This window comes from Dipteris shenzhenensis, chromosome 15 (genome assembly GCF_047967505.1).
Source record: "Dipteris shenzhenensis isolate YYH24624 ecotype China chromosome 15, Dip_SZ_1.0, whole genome shotgun sequence".
NCBI classification, from domain to species: Eukaryota; Viridiplantae; Streptophyta; class Polypodiopsida; order Gleicheniales; family Dipteridaceae; genus Dipteris; species Dipteris shenzhenensis.
In genome coordinates, this window is record NC_141610.1 from 37,790,756 (window position 1) to 37,813,454 (window position 22,699).

A 22,699-nucleotide genomic window follows, 5' to 3' on the forward strand; every position below is an offset into this window, starting at 1 on the left:
ACGAGTCCAAACAACCACACCACATCAACCTTCATATGGTCAATGCAGTGACTTTCACAATTGTAGATCCGTAATTTAAGAAAAAAGTTTGTCAATCAGCCAAAAAGCATGTCAAATTCGGGCATTGGGCAATTGAAACGGATCAGCGAATATTCCAGAGTGAGCACCTTGCTCCTGCACCTATAAAGCAAGGCTCAACAAAATCACATTCTTCTTGCTCTCTCTCTCGCTAAGTTTGTTAAAGCAATAAATCCACATGATTTCCACCATTAGATCATCATGAAAATCGACGTCTAAGAGAGTATGACACGTGCTTCATAAAGGCTTAGAAAACTAAAACTTCCCTCTAGGTTGCCTGCCATAATGAGTGGCTCACAGAGATAGGCCGGGCACATGTCTCTGTTCCATCCAATTGCATTCCATCAATAAGTTTCGTGCCGGATGTAGGGGCACATGTCATCCTGAAGCTCATCGGACCTCATCTGAGTTATGGGCACATGTGAGGTTTCCTATTGGATATGCCGTCGGACCTTGCCTGACTTGAGGAGTCCGATTGCATCCATTAGGCATCCAATTGCCGTCTGTGCCAAAAAAGCTGCATGTGCCCATGGTGAGAGAGAGCGCGCATGGTGAGAGAGAGCGCGCGAGAATAGTCACCAAGAAGAGTGAGAGAGAGAGAGACGAATAGTAGATGGAGGAAGGCCAAGAGGACTCGACAGGATGCTGAAAAGAGGTCCTCAGAAGCCTGGCTGGAAGCAAAAGATGGACTAACTAGAATCTGCTTCTTCTTTCTGATGGCTCTCAACCTTGCATCTCAGATTGTTAGAAGAAGAGCCCATCGATTGTCCTTTCGTGATCGAGGCCTCGCCACCCTTGCCCACGAGAAAGTGGCTTCTGGAGAAAACCCAGAACAAGTTCGGACCGCTATCCTCATTCATGGGCTCATGGGCGCTGGCAAAAACTTGAGAACGCTTGCTAAGCAACTTCTCAACACCGTGATTCCGCGCAGCCCCCCTAATGCAGCAGGTACAGCCCTTGCTGTGCAACATCCTTGTTGTTTCTTTTGGCAGCAAAAGCTAATCGGGACGTATACTGCAGGATGGCAGATGATTCTGGTGGATTTGCGGAATCATGCGAATTCTGCCGGATTAGAGCATTTAAAACAGCCGCATAACATTCAATCGGCGGCGAGGGATATTGCGGAGCTCGTTCAATCGCAGTCGTGGAAGTGGCCTGATGTTGTCATGGGGCATTCTTTGGGTGGCAAAGTTGCTCTGGAGTTCGGACAGAGCTGCGCACGCGGACGCTACGGGGATTCAGCCGTCTCTCCAAGTCAGGTGACCTGAGATCCCATATTCTGCTCCTTTGCTCCTGTGACACGCTCGTTTGACTTAGAAAGGTGCACCACTAGCATGAATGCATCGAGACCAACAGCTCTTTTTGTAGAAGATTCGTCATCCGCTATGAAGGCTTTAAAATGGTTGCATTATAGAACAAGAACATTTAGAAGAGCCAGCAGGTGTCAGCTCTGTACAACAAAGGCCTAACTGTACTTTCAGCCTTCAGGTTCCCGCTGTATGGACTGAATGCTTCATTCAGGCTCTTTCCTGGTTGTTGAGAACATTGCACCATGCACAGTGCTCGTAAGCCTAAGCCCCTGTTGGTGTTTTGTTAACAGTCTTGAATCGCAAGTTACTGCGTTTGAGGAAGAGACAGACTTTATTATTGAAGTAGAGTCTCGTTTGGTTAGAGCTCAAGGATTCTAAGTGCAACGAGTCCATAGTATGTTGCATGCTAATAACCTGCTGGGAGCTCTCTCTTAGCTTATGCCATATTAGCGTACATGCAAGTTTCACCTAGATGTTGCGGCTTTATCAGCTAGATGGTCTAAGCATTTTTTGGGATGCTTGTTTGGGAGAGACTAAAATGAAATTATATATAGTCTTCACAAGCAGTTGTAGCTTGAATGAAGAGAATGTGGACTACTTTTTGATTAGCCTTCTCCTTTAGTGCTAGTCTTTGTCACTGCTGAGAGAAACTTAGTATGAAGACCTTTGTATAGATGGATGCTCAAGTATGTGTGGGTGTGTGGATTTGTACATGTGAGAGCATATGTTTATACTATGATCTACACCCACTGTTGGGTGCTGAAGACGTCAGTGGGGATGTCATAGTAGCTAGTCCCTGCTATTCGTGATCGTGTTTATGGTTTTCAACCTATTGAGTGACTAGAATGAGATTGAAACTGTTAGAAACTCACTGTGCCCACCTGTGAGCCCCCGATTTAAGGGGACAAGCGGCAGTGAGAGGTAGGAGGGCTGGGGAGAGAGAGAGACTCAGGCCGGCATCATAGGCAACCAGCACACGGGCTGGTTGCAGCCTGCAACAGCAGGAATAAAGGGCTCTAGGCCTCACACAGAGGCACCAGGAGCAGCATTGACTGGCCGCCTAGGGCGCCCTTAAATAAGGGCCTGTGGCTGGCCAAGTTGGCCCAACCAGGGCCACCGACCAGGGTTGGCCCATGTGGTCGGCCACCAGACACAAGGTACCGACCCTGCTGGTTGGTCAACTTAAGGGGCCTGGGTAGTGCCTATAAAAGGCCTACTCCTCCATTCATTCCAGCATCCAGTGCAAGACTGAAAGCCAGGCTGTGTTCAGCACTCAGATTTGGAGCAGTTGGTGAAAGAGAGAGTCCAATATTCTCCAGCACTTTGCTGTGTTTTGTACTGCTCCCTTGGAGCTATTTTTCTGCCCACCATCTGGTGGATGAATATACTCTCTTTCTCTCTCCGTCCATATTTATTTCTGAGAGAGAGTGTTTGTTGCATCTGTGATCATCTATCTGAGTTGAGTGTGTGTAAGAGTTGGAGAGATCGTGTGTGGAGGTTTGAGTGATTCATTCCCTCTTGATTTCTAACTTGGTATCAGAGCCATAGGCTCTCAATTCATCAAAGCACTCTCTGAAGGAAGGACTCCCTTGGCAGAAAGGCGATTCTGTTTTCAGCTCAGGCTAGCACGGGAGGTCAGTACATCTTTTTTGCTTCAGTTTTTCAGTTTGCTATTCACCGAGATGGATCAGCGTTTAGAAGCCTCTACACCCACTGCTCATCCTTCCTCCTTTTCGAGTCATCTTCCTTCTTCATTTATTCCCAATTTTGGTGAAGCTGGAAAGCTCGATGGGACGAACTATCCAATCTGGAAAGTCAAGATCCGAAGCCATCTGTTGGCATGGAAGCTGTGGAAGATAGTGATTGGGATGGAGGAGAAGCCGGAGGACATTGTGGACAAAAGAGGTGAAGTTCTATTTGAAGCAGATGCGGATGAACTCAGTGCATGGGAGGAGAGGGATGCTCAAGCCTTAGCAATGCTAATTGGCACGACAGCAGATGCTGTGATTGCTCATATCTAGTTGGCAAAGACGTCTTCAGAGGCGTGGGCCATACTGAAGGAACTGTATGAAACCGATAATACAGCCCGTATCATTACTCTTCAGGATCAGCTTTATAATCTTGATATGAATGAGGGTGATAGTGTGCATGACCATCTGACAAAGGTGAAAGTCGTGCGGGACCAGCTCGCAGCGGTTGGTCAGAAGGTGGACTCGAGTCAATTGGCGTTGCTCACACTCCACAAGCTGCAACAGAGTTTCAAAAGTTTTGTGACTACGGTCACTACAGGTCAACGGACTAAGCCAATCACGTTTGAGGAGCTTGGCCCACTCCTGCTTTAGGAGGAGGCTCGAGAGAAACTCTTTACGCAAACCGACGAGAAGGCATTAGTGGCCAAAGACAAGCCTGGAAAAGGCAAGCCAAAGGAGTTCAAGAATGGCGGTGCTTCAAAGCACATGTCTAACAGGAAGACTTAGTTCAAAACCATGGAAAGTACACACCCGGATTCCAAAGTTTCTGTCGGGCATAGCCGGACGTGTCCTGTGAAGGGCATCGGTAGCATTCCTTTCATTACAACTGTGGGTGAGGAGAAGGATATCTTTGGAGTACTTTATGTACCCAACCTTTGCAAGAACTTACTGTCTATAAGTCAGATGGACAAAAACAACATGGCAGTTCTCTTTCAAGATGGCAAGGTTACCGTGACATCCAAAGCAAATGGATAGATGGTGGCTCAAGGAGTTGAAGAGAATGGACTGTACCGCCTCAGTGCAATGTTGGTTCATGAAGGCAACGGAAAGTCCAACCTTTGGCATGAGCGCTTCGGTCACGTCAGCTATGGAACCTTGGCTGAAATGTCAAAGTCGAAGATGGTGGATGGACTTCCACCAATTACAGGCAAGGATGATGTCTATAGGGCTTGTCTAGAAGGCAAGCAGCACAAGGACAAGTTCCCACAAGAGGCCTCGTTTCGGGCCAGCAAACCACTTGAGTTGGTTCATGCCGACATTTGTGGCCCAATGTCTACAGCATCGTGGGCAGGATCTAGGTACTCACTTCTTTTTGTGGATGATTTCAGTAGAATGACTTGGGTGTATTGCTTGGCAAAAAAGTCACAGGCTTTCAAGAAGTTCAAGGACTGGAAGGCTAGAGTTGAAAAGGAGATAGGGGAGGATTTCAAGACGTTCCGTACAGATTGGGGGGGAGAATTCACCTCAAATGAGTTCAACACATTTTGTCGAAAGCATGGGATCAAGCGACAACTCACCACAACACATACTTCTCAGCAAAATGGGGTAGCCGAGAGGAAGCATAGAACCACCACGGAGACAGGGCTTGCTATGCTCCGAGGTAGGAACCTTTCTAAAGCCTATTGGAGTGAAGCTATCAATACAGCCGTACACATTCTCAACAGGACCAAGACGAAGGCCGTTAAGGACAAGACTCCATATGAGGCATTTTATGGTAAGAAGCCCTCTATCACTCATCTTTGCATTTTTTGGTTCTAACGCATGGGCGCATGTGCACAAGGAAGATAGGACCAAGCTTGATTCCCGGAGCAGAAAATGTATCTTTGTTAGGTATAGTGAAGAATCCAAGGCCTATCGACTCTTCGACGCTGTAAAGAAGCAGATCCTTATCAATCGGGATGTTATCTTCGAGGAAAAGGAACCTGAATCCCAACAGGAGCCTCAGATTGAGGAGGAGGAGATTGTTCAACCCCCGAACCCACCCCGCCCCAGGTTGACCATCCAAGAGGTGGCGAAATTGGAAGCTGATGTTCCACAAGTACTGAGGAAGGGCAGGATGTTCCAACAGCAGTTCCAGTTCCTCCTCCCACTGAGAAGCAGAAGAGGTTGCACCAATGGTACCTTCGGACATTGGAAGACTCTCGGGTCACCGAAATACCTGAGAGTAGCAGTTCCGGGTTGCGACAGTCCCAATGTCTTCAGAAGACCTGTCATGTGCACGGATCGGTATCTGACGTGTACTAGGTACACAGAACTAGCTCAGGTTAGCCTGGGGAGGCTTAGAGCTAGGCAGGCTTGATTCTCGGGTTGAGTGGCAAGGGTACGAACTATTTATAGGTCTTCGCTATTTTTGGCGCCGGGGCCCGAGTCTATAAAAGAGGCCCAGGGGGTTCAGTTCTCAGTGAGCAGTTGGGAGCAAGTCTCGTTCCCAGGTGCTAGGTCTGATCCTGGATTGTGTCGCGGACGCGCGCCTGCATCTTAGCGTAGCCCAAGGCCCAGTGGCAGATCCAGGGCTTCACAGCGCTACCTGGTGGTATGGGACACCAGGCTGGTTGGGATCTGATTGGGAGTTCGTGCCAGTAGCTCAGCTTGTGGCTCGGGGGGACATCTTCTGATTCGGGATCACATCCCGTAGATGTCACGGTTGGGTGGTGAGCAGCCTGCTCAGTTCTGATGTTGTGTGTGGTTATTTTGCAGATCAGGGGTTTCAGGAGTGCTGGGATGTGTCAGTTGGTATCAGAGCCAACTCCTGAGGTAGGAACTTCTGATACGAGAAATTTGACGGATTTCTCTTCCAGGTATGCCCTAAAATTCGAGATTTCCTGCTGCGTTTTTGCTGTCTACCTGGGGTAGAAGGGGTGAAGAAATATCTGGAAAAGGAAGAAGAAGAGGAGTGAAATAGAATCGAAAATTCTGAAGGCTACAGAGAGAAGTCTGGGGGAGGAGAAGGAGAGCAGAAAGGGAGGAGAGTAGGGCAGGAAATAAGCAGCTAGGGAGTAGAGGATGCGGGGAGTAGAAAGGGACGCAGTAGGCGAGGCTGTAGGGGCAGGACAGCCTGCGCAACAGGCTGTCCACAGCCAGCGCAATAGGCTGTCCACAGCCTGCACAACAGGCTGCGAACAGCCTGCGCCTAGGGCTGCGTGCAGCCTGCGCAGGAGGAAGGGCAGGAGGAAGGTGCTTTTTTACGAAAAAAGCACCCCTCCAAAGTTGGAGGGGCTCAGGTGCTTTTTTCGCAAAAGCACCCCTCCAAAGCTGGAGGGGGCTCAGCCTTTTTTGGAAGCCTAGCTTCCAAATCAGGCAGCCCTGCACCCTATATAGGTGGGGGCTGGGTGCTAGGCAACCCACAAGCAGCCCCAGATTCGAGACATCACCTCGAGATCTGTGCCAGCCCGCCTCGCCCTTCAGCAGCGCCTTGTACGAGCAGTTCCCTGCATCCGCCTTGCTTGCGTCAGCCCTGCACAGCTCCCAAAGTTCCGTACCAGCCCGTACAGCTGCAGCGACAGCCGTACAGCCTGTACGGACTGTACCATCTGCTTCTGTACCTGCTGCTGCTCCGTACAGCAGCTGCGCCTACACCTGCAGCCACCGTACGGACTGCGTCAGCAGCCATACAGGCCACGTCAGCAGTCCGTACAGCCTCTATCGTTGACTGCGCATCCGGTTGCAGATTCGGGGAGGCACCAGGGCTCGTGGTCTTCCAGATTTCAGCATCCTTTCTGTCAGATTTATCTGGGACGGTTTTCTTCTACTCCATCTCCCTCCGTGCTCCGTTTCAGTTATTTATTTCTCTCAGCCTGTAATCGAGTTAGTATTCAGCCATGTCTGATGCTCCGAATCTCGAGTTCACTATGGGGGAGCAGGAATTAGATTACACTCCAGTGGGAGAGGATGATCAGGGTCTCTATGACGACCTGATCACTAAGAAAGCCTTCAGTGAGTTCACTAAGAAAGCCTTCAGTGGTAAATTTGAGCAGGTCAACGCTAATCAATCGGGGTTGACACAGCAACTCCAAGGGATACAAGCTACCTTGACTCTTCTGGCTAGCACGGTTCAGGCACTCACGCATGTGGATGCCATGGCCTCCGTGCTAGGCCCGAATATCACTCCGGATCCCTTTCCAGGTGACCAGAAATCAAGAACAAAGGAGGTGGTTGACACTTGGCTGCACAAGTGGCAAGTTCACTTCCAATTTCACCCCTATCCAGACGAGAAAAAGATTCAGCTAGCAGCAGGGTTTATGTCAGGTAAAGCCTTGCTTTGGTGGAAAGAACTCCAGCCTAAGCCTGACACTTGGATAGAATTTGAGGGTATCTTCAGGAAGGAGTTCCTGAAGAAGGAAGATGACTAAGATATCGTCGGCAAGCTCAAAGCCCTCGATATGTCAAAATTGAACTTAACTTTTGAAGTCTATCTTCAGAGATTTAGGGATCTGCAAACCAGGGCCACTAAAATGGATCCTGTAACCTTGTTAGGTTTTTTCGTGGATGGTTTGCCAGACTCCTATAAGTTACAGATTAAGAATAACAAGTGCACAACATTGCAGGAGGCCATGACATATGCGCGCATATATGATGATACCATGGCCGGTACCAAGGCAACCACAGTTACCGAGACCAGCGGAAAGAACAAACACAAGTTCTTTCAGCATGCAACAGGTATTGGGGAGACGAAGTCTACGGACAACGCCTCCAGGAAAAGCTTAACTCCTGCGAAGAATGGTAAGGCCCGTTTCCTTCGCACTCTCAGGCTCAAGAAAGAGGGCCGGTGTTTTTATTGCGAGGAGCGGGGCCACACGAAGAATGAGTGTCCTAAGCGGAAGAACCAGAAATTGGTGCTAGGACCGAAGCTCCAGGCAGGTCCGCGTACCGCAGCCAAGGGAGCCAACCAGGTTACGATGACAGGTATTTCAGTAAATGTCATTACCTGCTCCCTTTCTTGCAATTGTACCTTTAATACTTCGTTGTTTGGTTCCCATGATCTTTTCCGAGTTTATGGAGAAGTTAGGGACCAACGGGTTCACATTCTCTTTGATCCGGGCAGCTCTCACAATTTTGTTAATTACAAATTTGTGCAGAAGATGGGGCTGTCCACAGTACCTAGCGACCACACCTACGAGGTGCAGCTTCCAGCCGGGAAGCAGTTTTGGGATCGCAAGGTTGAAGCGCTTCCCATCCGGATTCAAGCCTACACGGGAGCTCTCACATGTTATGTTATGCATTTAGAGCATGTAGACTTGCTGATCGGGATAGAGTGGTTTAAAACCCACAATATCCAGATCGGATGGACGGAGCATACCCTTTCTTTTGAAGACAAAGGCACCCAATTTTGTATTCAGTGTGATAAGATTATCCCTTCTCAGGGGCCTATTGTATTTGCGATGCAGCTTCGGAATATATTGAACACTTCTCATTATGATGTCTATCAGTGTGTTTTGATTCCACTTTCTTCATTTGTTGTTTCAGTAATTAACAAAAATGAATTAAGTGTGTTTGAACACCGAGAATTGAGAACGTTGTTAGATAATTTTAAAGACGTATTTCCAGCTCAACTGCCAGAAGGTTTACCTCCAGAAAGGGCAGTAGATCATCGCATAGACTTAGTCCCAGGGGCTCAACCTATCAGTGTACCACCGTATAGGATGAGCCAGGTAAAGGAGGATGAGTTAGCTATCCAGCTTCAGGATTACCTGAATATGGGCTATATCCGCCCAAGTAAATCTCCTTGGGGTGCACCTGTCCTCTTGAGAAAGAAGAAGGATTCTTCCTGGAGGATGTGTATAGATTATAAACGATTAAATAAAGTTACAATTAAGAACCGCTATCCTTTACCTCGTTCTGATGATTTGATAGACCGTTTGGCCGGAGCGAAGTATTTCACTAAGATTGATTTGCGTACGGGTTATCATCAAATCCGTATCTATGCTAAACACATAGATAGGACCGCATTCCGGACTAGGTATGGTCATTACGAGTTCCTCGTATTACCTTTTGGTTTGACCAATGCTCCTGCTACTTTTCAGCAGATGATGAACGATTTGTTCAGGGATTACCTGGGCAAATTTGTTGTCGTGTTCTTAGATGATATCTTGGTATATAGTAAAACCCTTGAGGATCATATAGGACACCTCCGGGTTGTCTTATTTGTTCTAAGACAGCATAAGCTTTATGCCAAGATGAGTAAATGTGACTTCTTTATGAAGGAGATCATTTACTTAGGACACAAGATTTCTTCTGAAGGTATTAGCATTGATCTGGATCGTATCCAGAAGGTTTTAGAATGGCCTATCCCTCAGACTGTGAAACAACTTCGTTCTTTCCTAGGATTTACGGTATTTCTTCGGAAGTCAGTCCGTGATTACTCCCAAATCACGGTACCCTTGACCAACATATTGAAAGGTCGTGGACGCAGGTCTACTCAGCCGATCCCTTGGAATGATGCAATGAACAAGGCTTTTGAAACCTTGAAGTTATCTATCAAGGAAGCACCCGTTCTTGCATTACCCGATCCTACCCGGCCTTATGTTTTAGAGGCCGATGCCAGTGATTATGCGATTGGGGCGGCTCTATTCCAAGAGGGCAGACCTGTAGCTTTTGAGAGTAAGAAGCTAGACGACACTCAGTATCGTTGGCCCACACTCGAGAAGGAACTTTATGCGGTAGTGTATGCTCTCAAGGTTTGGAGACACTACTTGTATGGTTCAAAGTTCCTTGTATTGACTGATCACCAGTCAATCAAGTATGTGTGTGATGGATCAGACTTGAGAGGAAGGAAAGCCAGATGGGCAGAGCTAATGCAGGATTTTGATTTCGAAATCCGTTATCGTAAGGGTTCGTTGAATAGTGTGGCGGATGCCTTAAGTCGAGTTAAGTTTATAAATGCTTTGTCATTTACGGAAATATCCTCAGACCTATTTCAATCCTTGAGAGGGCTATACGCAACTGATAGTCATTTCAGTTCTTATTGGCAGAGAGTCCAGGATGGGAGCTCCATGGTTGACCAGGACTCAGGGATTGTGCCACCTAGGATACAGGCGGCGGGAGGTCAGTGGATGATTAGGAACGGCTTGCTGTTCCGGAATGAAAAGATTTGTGTGCCTGATGTTCTGGACCTAAAATCCAAGATTCTCTGGGAGTGTCATGATGCTCCTAGTGCGGGACATCCAGGTATACATAGGACTCTGTCTCTTGTGAAGCATACCTTTTATTGGCCTAAGATGCGTGCATTCGTAGAGAACTATGTGGTAGGTTGCCGAGTTTGTCAAGTTACTAAGGCAGAACGCCTTAGGAGCGCGGGCTTATTACAGCCATTACAGATTCCAGGTAATAAATGGGAAAGTATTTCCATGGATTTTATTACTGGTTTGCCTCGAACGCGCAAGGGTCATGACTCTATTTGGGTCATAGTCGACCGTTTGACAAAAATGGCTAGATTCTTACCTACAAGAACAACTATTTCAGCTGTTCAGTTGGCTCACGAGTTTGTGGACCACTTGTTCACATCAAGCTGTATGGTTTGCCATCTGACATAGTCAGTGACAGGGACTCAAAGTTTACAAGTAACTTCTGGACACTTGTATTTGAGAAGTTGGAAACTACTCTAAGTATGAGTTCCTCGGATCATGCACAATCCGATGGCAGTACAGAGAAGGTCAACCAGTTGGTTGAAGACATGCTTCGGGCATATGTATCTAAGAGACAGTCTTCATGGGAAGATTATCTACCCATGATTGAATTTGCTTACAACAGTGCAAAGCATTCTAGTACAGGTTATAGTCCTTTTATGCTTATGTACGGGTTTCAACCTAAGTCACCAGTTATGGTTGGATTAAAAGGGATTCAAAATGATGCTGCTAAGAACTTCTTGCAAGACATGCAGGAAATGTTGCAGTTTGCCAAGGAGTCTATTAGAAGTGCCCAAGATCGGGACAGATTTTATGCTAATAGACATCGTTGACCTAGAGAGTTCTCTGAAGGAACGATGGTATATTTGCGAATTCCTAAGGAATCCAAGAGCCTAAGTACTGGTTTGGTTCCGAAATTATCCCCCAGATATTGTGGCCCATTCAAGGTCATTAAAAGAATTGGACCAGTTGCATATCGACTAGAATTGCCTCCTGATGTTAAAGTACATCCAGTCTTTCATGTCAGTAGACTGAAAGAAGTATTGGGTGCAGATGATCAAATTGTTTCTCCTCATGAGATTATAGAAGTTACAGATTTAACTTTTATTCCCCACGAACCTGAATCTATTCTTGAATTTCGTGAAAGACAGATTCGAAATCGTACTATCACGGAATACAAGATTAAGTGGAAGGATCGTGTTGAGGAGGATGCAACATGGGAGACATTACAAAACCTCCAAAGAACATTTCCCGATTTCTTAGCGAACTCAGGAGTGAGTTCTTAGAGGAGGGGGAGTATGTCATGTGCACGGATCGGTATCTGACGTGTACTAGGTACACAGAACTAGCTCAGGTTAGCCTGGGGAGGCTTAGAGCTAGGCAGGCTTGATTCTCGGGTTGAGTGGCAAGGGTACGAACTATTTATAGGTCTTCGCTATTTTTGGCGCCGGGGCCCGAGTCTATAAAAGAGGCCCAGGGGGTTCAGTTCTCAGTGAGCAGTTGGGAGCAAGTCTCGTTCCCAGGTGCTAGGTTTGATCCTGGATTGTGTCGCGGACGCGCGCCTGCATCTTAGCGTAGCCCAAGGCCCAGTGGCAGATCCAGGGCTTCACAGCGCTACCTGGTGGTATGGGACACCAGGCTGGTTGGGATCTGATTGGGAGTTCGTGCCAGTAGCTCAGCTCGTGGCTCGGGGGGACATCTTCTGATTCGGGATCACATCCCGTAGATGTCACGGTTGGGTGGTGAGCAGCCTGCTCAGTTCTGATGTTGTGTGTGGTTATTTTGCAGATCAGGGGTTTCAGGAGTGCTGGGATGTGTCAAGACCCCTTCCGAGAATTTTGCGTTGGAGGCTCAGCTTGAAGAGCCAAGGACCTTCGAGGAGGCGAAGGACCATCTAGAATGGCAGGTTGCCATGCAGGCAGAGATGGATGCTATCCTGAAGAACAATACCTGGGACTTAGTGGCCATGCCCCCACGACGGAAAGTCATCGGCACTAAGTGGGTATACAAACTTAAATACAAATCAGACGGCAGCTTGGATAAGTATAAAGCAAGGTTAGTGGTAAAAGGTTTTGCTCAAATTGAAGGCATGGATTTTGATGAAACTTTTGCTCCCACAGCTCGCGTGGTTACTATCCGGACAGTGATTGCCCTTGCTGCCCAATTCCATCGGCCTATTTTTCAAATGGACGTGAAGTCAGCATTCCTTAATGGAACCTTGGAGGAGGACGTATACGTAGAGCAGCCACCGGGCTTTCAAGATCCAGGGTCCCCATTAAAGGTCTATAGGTTGAAGAAGGCGCTATACGGGCTGAAATAGGCCCCCAGAGCTTGGTACCAAAGGATTGATGTATCCTTTCAGAAGATAGGGCTAAGTCGGAGCCCTTCTGAGGCAAACCTCTACTTGTTCATTGAGAAGGGGTTGTGATTGGTACTCATCCTCTATGTCGATGATCTTATCTTGACAGGTGACCATGTCAAGAAGATTTCTCGTTCAAGGAGCTACTCATGTCTGAGTTTGAGATGACTGACCTTGGGTTATTACACTACTTCCTTGGGATAGAAGTAAAGCAGGCCAAAGACAGGATCTTCATTTCACAGGAGAAATATTGCAGAGAACTTCTGAAGAGATTTCAGATGGAGGATTGTAGGACAGCAGTAACTCCCATGGAGGTCGGGCTCAAGCTAAGTGTTCACGACACATCTCAGCCGGTCGATACTCCTTTGTATCAACGATTGGTAGGAAGTTTGCTTTACCTTACCAATATTCAACCTGATATTTGTTATGCAGTTGGGCTATTATGCCAGTTCTCTGCTTCTCCCAGGAAGAGTCATTGGGATGCAGGTTTACGGGTGTTGAGGTATCTAAAGGGTACTTGCACCTATGGGATCACCTATACCAAAGGCATCGAACTAGGCAGGTTCTGTGACAGTGATTGGGTGGGTGATGCTGACACCAGGAGATCAACAATAGGGTATTGTTTTTTACTTGCATCTAGTGCCATCTCTTGGCTGAGTAAGAAGCAACCCACAGTGGCCCTTTCATCTACAGAGGCAGAGTACAGAGCCGCGTGTATAGCTGTAAGAAATCCTAGATTTACTATATTTAGAAATGTGCTAAGGAACAGAAAGGAGACTGAAATAGCAGAGAACAAGGAATAATTGTATTGCTTGAATGTCTGTAGGGTAGATGTTGTGCCATCCATACAATTGGGCCTCTCTTATATAGAGAGTGAAGAGTCACACATGAAAAGGTGTGTACTCCAAAGGGTATGTGCATGAAGAGGTGTGTATACCTTGTGAAGGGTGTGACCCTTGATGAGAGGGTACATTACAATAGAAATGTCTCTTCAATAGGATGTCTCTTGTGAAGGGTTGTGCCTCATTAGGAAGTGTCCCGTCGAAAAGGCAAGTGTCCCGTCGAAAGGGCATACCCTTCCACAAGTGTCCATTCATCAAACCATCCATAAGTCTAGAAATAGAGAAAGGAATACGTCACAGATCGTGACATCCCCTCCCACTCAAAAGAAGACCCTGGTGGAGATAATGAACTGATGTAGAAAATATCACTGTAATTTCTGAAAATACCGCTGTAAAATGTCAGGGTACTGCTGTAAGTCTTCATCAGACTGCCAAGTAGCGTCGGAGTCGTCCAGATCTCGCCAAAGAACAAGGAATTCCTTGATAAGTCGATGTCGAGTCTCTTGCTGTTGATGGTCCAGAATACGCTCAGGAATAAGGAGAACATAATCGTCTTCGATTTCTGGGACATAATCACCTGCAGGAGGAACTGCTTCATCGCCTGGAATGTACGTCTTTAGCCACTATGGAAAGAGTTATTATAACCAAACTCAAGGAGTGGTAGATACTCTTCCCAAGCTGCTAGGCGTGACTGAACATAATGTCGAAGCATTTCTTCCAGAACTTGGTTGACTCTTTCAGTCTGGCCATCTGATTTTGGGTGGTAGGCTGAACTGAACAGTAGAGTTGTACCCAAAGATTCGAACAGGGAAATCCAAAAGTGACTGGTAAACTTAGGATCTCTGTCGGATATGATATTCTTGGGCAATCCATGGTGTCGGAAGATGTGTTGTATGAATAGTTTGGCTATGTCCGGAGCCTGTGCACTGCTTTTGCAAGCAACAAAATGTGCCATTTTGGACAATCGATCAACAATTACCATAATCTGAGTGTTACCTCTGGAGGATCGTGGTAGTGTTGTAATGAAATCCATGGAAATACTTTCCCACCTTTCAGTTGGAACTGGAAGAGGCTGAAGAAGTCCTGTTGGAAGTCGTCGACTGGCTTTCATTTGTTGACAAGATAAGCAAGATGTAACCATTTTGATGACGTCGCTTTTCATCTGAGGCCAGTAGTATGTTGCACTGAGTAACCGATAAGTATTATTGATGCCTGGATGGGCAGCATAAGGAACTACATGATGCTCTTTTAACAAAACACGTCGAACATCCTTGTCATGTGGTACACAGACGCGATCTTGATAATACAGAAGGTCGTCCGTATAAGAATAGGAAGAGAAAATCTTTTATTCGGAAGTCGAAGGTTGATCTTTTGAAAGAACCTGTACTGCTGTGCCGAAGTCTTTATCATTGAAATACTTTCCTTTGAATGAATTCGGAATATCCACAGATAATGTAGAGATTACCATGGCTGATGCTAGAGGTAACCTGCTGAGAGCATCTGCAACTGCATTGCGTAGTCCTGGAATGTACTCAATGGTCATGTGAAAGTTGGCCAGAAACTCAACCCAGCGTGCTTGTCGAGCGTTCATGACGGGCTGAGTAAAGATATACTTTAAAGAGTGATGGTCTGTCTTGACCACAGAGTCGGCTCCCACGAGATAATGTTTCCAAGAGCGATAAGCATGTACAACAGCAAGAAACTCCTTCATAAACCGGGTATCGGGTTTGGATATCAGAATGTTTATGGCTGTCAAAAGCAATAACTCTGCCTTCTTGCATCAAGACTGCTCCTGTAGCGATGTCGGAAGCGTCGGTCATGACCTCAAATGGAAGGTTTGGGTCAGCAATAGCCATAACTGGTGTGGTAGTGAGTGCTTGCTTGAGTTGTTGGAAACTATACTCTGTTTCGGGAAGCCACTGAAAAATTGCTGTGCTTTTCAATAATTCGGACATAGGAGCTGCGATTTCGAAAAACCGATAGACCTTTGTATGGTAGAAGTTTGCCAATCCGAGAAAAGAGCGGACATCATGAACATTCTTAGGAGTAGGCCAGTTTCGGATTACCTCGACCTTCTTGGGATCCACAGAGATGCCTTGAGCTGAAATAACATGTCCCAAATATTCGAGTTGGGTTTTGAAGAACTCACTCTTCTCACTGTTGATATAGAGAGAATTTGCGCGGAGAACTTCAAAAACTTGGTGAAGATGTTGTTTGTGCTCATGTAGGGATCTGCTGAAAACGAGGATGTCATCGAGGTAAACGATGACGAACTTATCGAGGAAAGGCCTGAAGATGTCGTTCATGAGTGTCATGAATGTGGCCGGGGCATTGTTTAACCCAAAAGGCATAACCAAACATTCATAGTGTCCATACTTTGTTCGAAAAGCTGTCTTGTACTCATCGCCTTCTCGTATGCGAATTTGATGATAACCTAAGATCAATCTTTGAGAATTGTGTTGCATGTAGAAGTTGATCGAAGAGGTCATCGATGCGAGGCAATGGATACTTGTTTTTGATAGTGAGCTTGTTGAGGGCTCGGTAGTCGATGCAGAGACGCATTGACTTATTCTTTTTTTCCACAAGTAGTACATGAGATCCGAAAGGGCTGCGACTAGGCCGAATGTGACCTTTGTCGAGTAGTTTGGTGACCTGTCTTTGGATTTCTTCGTTTTGAGTGTAAGAAACCCGATAAGGAGGTTTCGACGGTGGATTAGTGCTGGGAATAAGTTCGATTGGGTGATCCACTGGTCGTCGAGGTGGTAACTGCTTTGGCAATTCCTGTGGAAAAAGGTCCAGGTAGGGCTGGAAAAAAGGTTGGTTGAGGTATTCAGGAGGATCCTTTGTTGGTGTCTCCTCTACGGCGGTAACCAACAGAAGTGAAGTCTTTACTTGACGTTTACGAACCCACTTCTTTACTTGTAGGGCAGAGGCAACTGGGATTGAAGGAGAGTCCCTAGAACCAGTTAGCTCAATAAGTTTTCCCTGGTGGACAAACTGGATAGTATGGCTGCGAAAACTGATTGATGGATCATAGTCGTAGAGCCATTGTTGTCCAAGTATGACATCGTACCGAGAAAGAGGCATGATGTCGAAGTTCAACTTGTCCGTATAATGTTGGATGCGAAAAGACAAGTTTTTGATCCTGGTGTTGCACAAGAAAGTCGTTCCATTTGCGAGTTCAATCTGATAGTCCATGAGACTAGGACTGGTGGTCAACTGAAGTTTATCGACCACAGAACTGGCTAGGAAATTATGAGAGCAGCCACTGTCGATGAGGATAGTGACCGTTGTTCCACGAATCGATCCTTGAACACAAAGTACTTGAGTGGCCAGGGAAGGTTTGGGGTTGCTGGCAAGGCTCAGGTGGATGGTATTTGCCATTCGAACAGCTTTGCCTTTCTTGTCTTATGCTGGGGTAGCATCTTCTTTATGGGAAGTGCTAGGTTCCATATTGGAATTTTGCTTTGGTCGCTTGGGACAATCTAACCATCTATGGTCGCCTGTACAGATGGTATAAAGTCCTTTTGTGCTGGAGCTGTTCTTGTCAGTGGCCGCACCTTTATGTTGGGGATGTTGGTAATGACTTTGTGAAGAAGAAGCGCGATCCTTGGAGGAGTGCTTCTGTTGGAATCCAGCAAATGATTTCCGAGTCTTTTGGGGATCTTGAGATTGTCGCTGACCTTGATTACCGAAGTTTTTTCGAAACCTGGTGTTATCTTGAGGGCGAGCACCTTTGGCCAGAGGAGAGTTCTATGTGCGATTAGCACTCTGCTTCCCTGTGTTTTGGAAATTTGTAATGCACTCCACGTAAGCAATAGCGCCATCTGTGGTGGTTATGTTTGCTTTAAGGACATCAATGCGTAACGAGGGATTTAGGCCTGAGATGAAAGCATGAAGGCGATCATCCTCAGTTAAACCATCAATCTCCAGCACCAATGTGGTGAACTGAGAGATGTAGGAAGATAGGGAACCCGTTTGCTCCAAGTGTCGGAGTTTTGAACGTGCTTGGAAGTCCGCATTGGCAGGTATAAACTGCTTACGGAGCACGTGTTCAAAACGTTCCCATGTTAACACACTTTTGCCATCCTTTAAACGTCTTTGCCACCATAGAAAAGCTGTATCCTTGAGAAGGGAGGCTGCCAAGGCGATCTTTTTGCCTTCAGTGAGGTCAACAGTATCAAAATACATGCGTATTTTTGCAAGCCATTGGTCAACTGTTCGGCGATTGCGTTGACCAGTGTAGGCTTCCGGAAGTTTGATGTCAAGTCTTTTAGTTTTGGAAGCTTGAAATAAACGGTAGAGGGCACGTAGTTCAGTGTTTTCTACCTCTGGTGGGAATGAATCCGCATAGTCGTCTGGTTGCGTCACGTCATCCTCTGTATGTGCGGTACTTCGAGAATCTTGAAGTTGTTGGACTTTCTGGACCAAGTCGGAGATGCTGTCCTAAAGCTGGGAAATTTGAAGTTGCAATAGTGATTCGCCTTGTACGTTGACTTCAGGGGTCTTTTTTGGACTTGATTCTTTGATCTCTGGGGAGGCTTCACGCGAGCGTTGCGACATATCGGAGATCCCTGTGAGAAAAGCGCGAACTTGCGCTCTAGTTTGTACCATTCCTGGAAGAGGATTCGGGCTGCTCCCTGAGGTTGCTCATGTTGGAGGGGGCAGGCGAGGCAGGATGGAACCACCCGTGGAAGTCTGGTAAAGGAGGTCTTGTCTGAGGTAACACTGGAGATGCCGAAAGTGGTGTTACTGCTCGTGAGAGGATAGGGGTAGGTAGCAGAGTCCACGGATCTGAGAAGGGATAAGGAGCTGCTGTCGGAAGTGGAGGATATCCAGGAGAGGGAGTGCCTTCAGAGTGTAAATACTGACTTGGAGAAGGTACAACCTGTAGAGGAGGATATCTGGGAGCTGAAGGAGGTGGAGAGTACCCTGGAGATGCCAAAGGTGAGGGGTAAAATTCTCTCCAAAAATGGACAGCAAATTCTTGAGGAATATCGCAGGCAGTCTTCATTGCGCGAGGAGCTGCAACTGGTGCTGATTTGGCAGGACAAAAGATGGCGAAACAAGGGGGGGCTGCAGGCTGTCAATGGTGAGGCTCGTAGCATTTCCCAGGGCTGGACTGCGCAGGTGTAGGCAGGAGCGAAGGCTTGGCTGGCAAGGACTGCGCAGGAGGGGGGGCTGGTGAGGCCAATGATATCGCAGGAGGGGGGGGCTGGCGAGGCTAATCAAATGCGCAGGGGCTGGTCGTGCAGTATGGCGCAGGGCTGGTGCAGGGCTGCGCAGGCTGTACGGTGCAGGCTGCGGATGGTACGGCACAGGGCTGGTGCAGGGCTGCGCAGGCTGTACGGTGCAGGCTGGCGGACCGTACGGCGCAGGGCTGCGCAGGCTGTACGGCACAGGGCGATGGCTGGCGCAGGCTGCAGGTAAGTCCGTACGGTGCAGGCTGGTGCTGTGCAGGGGTGCCAGGAATCCGCACGGTGCAGGCCGTACGGGATAGAAAAGGAAGGGCTGGCAACTTTTCATTGAGGCTGCCTGGGTGGTTAGTTGCCCCAAAAATTAAATTGGGGGTTTAGTTAACCCGAGGTAGCTAGGGTAAACCTAAGGGTAGGGGATGGGTTTATTTTTTTCCCTTTTTACCCCTCTAGGTACCCTTTTGTAGGTACTTGGGGCCTAAAAGGTGTGCCTATTCGAAGGGGTGTGACCCTTGGAATAGGTGCACCTTTTCATGAAGGGGTGTGTCCTTGTTTTTAAAAGGGGTGTCCCTACATGAATAGGTATGTCCTTTTGTCCACGATGGGGTGTGTCCTGTGAGTGAGGAGTCGCGACTCGTCACCAAAAGGTGTGTCCCATGGTGGAAAAGGTGCGTCCCTTGGTTTTGGGACAGCCCAAGCACCTGAAAAGACACGATTTTTGTCGTGTCCATTCACATCAACTTGTGATGTGTGGGAGATGGAGAGGCCATAGATGACTTTAGGCAGGGTTGGCGCTAAAAATTTTTACGCTCATCCTCTCCATCTCTTCCATGCACGATGTGCACGGAATATCCTTCTAGCGGAAAAGATGTATCAGATCGGCGCTAGAAGGTGGGGGGCATTTCCTACAGGCAGGAGCGAATTTTGCTCTGATACCACTGTAAGAAATCCTAGATTTACTATATTTAGAAATGTGCTAAGGAATAGAAAGGAGACTGAAGTAGTAGAGAACAAGGAATAATTGTATTGCTTGAATGTCTGTAGGGTAGATGTTGTGTCATCCATACAATTGGGCCTCTCTTATATAGAGAGTGAAGAGTCACACATGAAAAGGTGTGTACTCCAAAGGGTATGTGCATGAAGAGGTGTGTACCCCTTGTGAAGGGTGTGACCCTTGATGAGAGGGTACATTACAATAGAAATGTCTCTTCAATAGGATGTCTCTTGTGAAGGGTTGTGCCTCATTAGGAAGTGTCTCGTAGAAAAGGCAAGTGTCCCGTCGAAAGGGCATACCCTTCCACAAGTGTCCATTCATCAAACCATCCATAAGTCTAGAAATAGAGAAAGGAATACGTCACAGATCGTGACAATAGCAGCTTGTGAGACACTGTGGTTGAGGTGGATTCTGGAGGACATGGACGTGTGTCAGGAGGACGCAATAGTGTTGATGTGCAACAATTAGAGTTGCATAGCCATTGCCAAGAATCCAGTGTATCATGCGCGGACCAAGCACATCGAAGTTCATTACCACTTTGTTCGAGAGCTCATCATCGACGACGTGATCGAGCTTATGTACTGCCCGACCACCGACAACTTGTCCGACGTCTTCACGAAGGCACTTCCTCGAGAACAGATGGAGCACCTCATCAAACGAATGGGGATTGGCCCACAGTTGTGACATCGAGGGGGGGGTGTTAGAAACTCACTGTTCCCACCTGTGAGCCCCCGATTTTAGGGGACAAGGGGCAGTGAGAGGTAGGAGGGCTGGGGAGAGAGAGAGACTGAGGCCGGCATCATAGGCAACCAGCACACGGGCTGGTTGCAGTCTGCAACAACAGGAATAAAGGGGCCTCACACAGAGGCACCAGGAGCAGCATTGACTGGCCGCCCAGGGCGCCCTTAAATAAGGGCCTGTGGCTGGCCAAGTCGGCCCAACCAGGGCCACCGACCAGGGTTGGCCCTGGTCGGTTTTCTAGGGCCCATGTGGTCGGCCACCAGATAGGGTACCGACCCTGCTGGTCGGTCAACTCGAGGGGCCTGGGCAGTGCCTATAAAAGGCCTACTCCTCCATTCATTCCAGCATCCAGTGCAAGACTGAAAGCCCCTCTCCAAGGCTGTGTTCAGCACTCAGATCTGGAGCAGTTAGTGAGAGAGAGAGTCCATCAATATTCTCCAGCACTTTGCTGTGTTTTGTACTGCTCCCTTGGAGCTATTTTTCTGCCTACCATCTGGTGGATGAATATACTCTCTTTCTCTCTCCGTCCATATTTATTTCTGAGAGAGAGTGTTTGTTGCATCTGTGATCATCTATCTGAGTTGTGTGTGTGTAAGAGTTGGAGAGATCTTGGGTGGAGGTTTGAGTGATTCATTCCCTCTTGATTTCTAACTGAAACTGCATTATGTGTTGTGTTTTTAGAGGATGAGTTTGGGCATGTTCCTAGATTCATCAAAAGTTTTTTTCTATGTTGAGCATACCATTATATATTTGAAATTAGCTCGGGCAGACTATCGAGAAACATGGATTTATACCTAGAGCTTTCAAGGAAGCTCGGGTGCACTCGTTAAGTCCAACAGTGGTGTGAGTTTTCTTTGAATATGAATTGTCTTTGAATATGAATTGTCTTGTTTTGATGACGCCAATTCACTACAGTTGTGGGTTCTGGATTCTGTACCGTGCAATATTGATGTTGAGCAAAATGGAGAAGTGGAGCGTATTCTCAAAACTATTCAAAGACTTCCAGACCCTCTTCCTTCTCGCAGGTCGACAAAGAACTGATCACAGCTTTGGCTTCTGTTAGTACCTTTATCTGACCGTGACTAAATATTTTCTGTTATAACTCTTAATTATAATTGAAACGTTTATTATTGGCTCCAAGAATCTGAAACAAGGTTTTTTTCTCTTGCAGATGGTTTTCGGAGCACATGATGAATGAGGGGTTTTCCAAGCTTCTTACCGACTGGCTTGGCAGTAATCTGAAAAGGATAGATTCTTCAAGCGAAAAAATGACTTGGATTTTTAATGTGGAAGGCATCTACGACATGTATATTTCTTACAGGTATATTGTTTTTCCTGTTCCTTGCTGAGTCACCATTCATAAACAATGTTATGAAGGCGTATATATTGTTTTCTTTACGTAAGGCAATTATCATTGTGGGGTAATTGAGGAATTATTCTTTTGGGTAGAAAAGCATCAAAGTAGCTGTTTATAGCAGGTAGATTCTTGTTTTATGCGACAGCTGCTTCATTCCTGTGTTTTTGTGTTTCACTTTATACTCATGTTTGAAATTTTCATAGGCCTGTTGAAATGTGTTGTCACAGACAAACCAATTACTGGTCATTCTTAGAATCTCCACCAAAGGGGATGGACATTGGTATAGTGCGAGCTGAGAATAGTGATCGTTGGATTCCATCAATTTTGTCACAGTTGGAGAAGCTGGTCGAGGCAAGTCAGCAGCCAAGATTAGGTCAGGGGACTGTTTCTTATCATGTACTTGAGAAAGCAGGGCACTGGCTTCATGTGGATAATCCAAGTGGTTTGGTTGAGATTTTGGTCCCATCTTTTGTAAAGCTAGGATCTCAGGAGTCCGGTAAATAGAGAGCAAGCTGACTATTTAAATTTTTGTCTACATGGGTCTGAGCTGCCTCCTTTTTACAGTGGTCTCCAAAATATCTGTATTATAAAAGTTTCAAAAAGAATAGGGTCCAAAAGAGGTAATTCACTACTAATTTACATTGACTATGGTGGTGATGTCATAGTAGCTATTCCTTGCTATGCGTCATAAGAGTCTATGGTTTTCAACCTTGTGACTATCATGAGATTGAAACTGCACTATTTGTTGTGTTTTCAGAGGATGAGTCTGGGCATGTTCCTGGATTCATCTAGATATATGTTCCTGGCGTATAAGCAGACATTCAAATTTCATCTTGTGAAGTTTTGTCCATGTTCCAGCCTGCTGATATTGCGATAAATTCTATCTTAAGTGGTGCGTCACCTATTGGCTTTCTTTTCTAAGCATCCTTTGGTTAGAAATGCTTGTTTGGG

General features: G+C 46.8%; 1 protein-coding gene across 2 annotated transcripts; it reads left to right on the forward strand.

Moving 5' to 3' along the window:
- Nucleotides 1–631: 631 nt before the first annotated feature.
- On the forward strand, nucleotides 632–22,600 carry LOC147893765 (alpha/beta-Hydrolases superfamily protein). Of its 2 annotated transcripts, none has more exons than XM_087386011.1 (5): nucleotides 632–1,026; nucleotides 1,099–1,337; nucleotides 21,307–21,416; nucleotides 21,563–21,712; nucleotides 21,952–22,600. In XM_087386011.1, the coding sequence occupies exons 1-5, from the start codon at nucleotides 795–797 to the stop codon at nucleotides 22,250–22,252; spliced, it is 1,032 nt and encodes a 343-aa protein (XP_087242137.1). In that variant the 5' UTR covers nucleotides 632–794; the 3' UTR covers nucleotides 22,253–22,600. The 2 variants fall into 2 exon arrangements, with proteins under 2 accessions (XP_087242137.1, XP_087242138.1); XM_087386012.1 differs by having other exon boundaries at nucleotides 637–1,026; nucleotides 21,976–22,600.
- Nucleotides 22,601–22,699: the final 99 nt, after the last annotated feature.

Coding starts and splice junctions, on each gene's coding strand:
- LOC147893765 (XM_087386011.1), top strand. CDS start 795: ATGGCTCTCAACCTTGCATCTCAGATTGTTAGAAGAAGAGCCCATCGA. Junction 1,027..1,098: donor CAGCCCCCCTAATGCAGCAG/GTACAGCCCTTG, acceptor CGTATACTGCAG/GATGGCAGATGATTCTGGTG. Junction 21,417..21,562: donor GACCCTCTTCCTTCTCGCAG/GTCGACAAAGAA, acceptor TTTCTCTTGCAG/ATGGTTTTCGGAGCACATGA.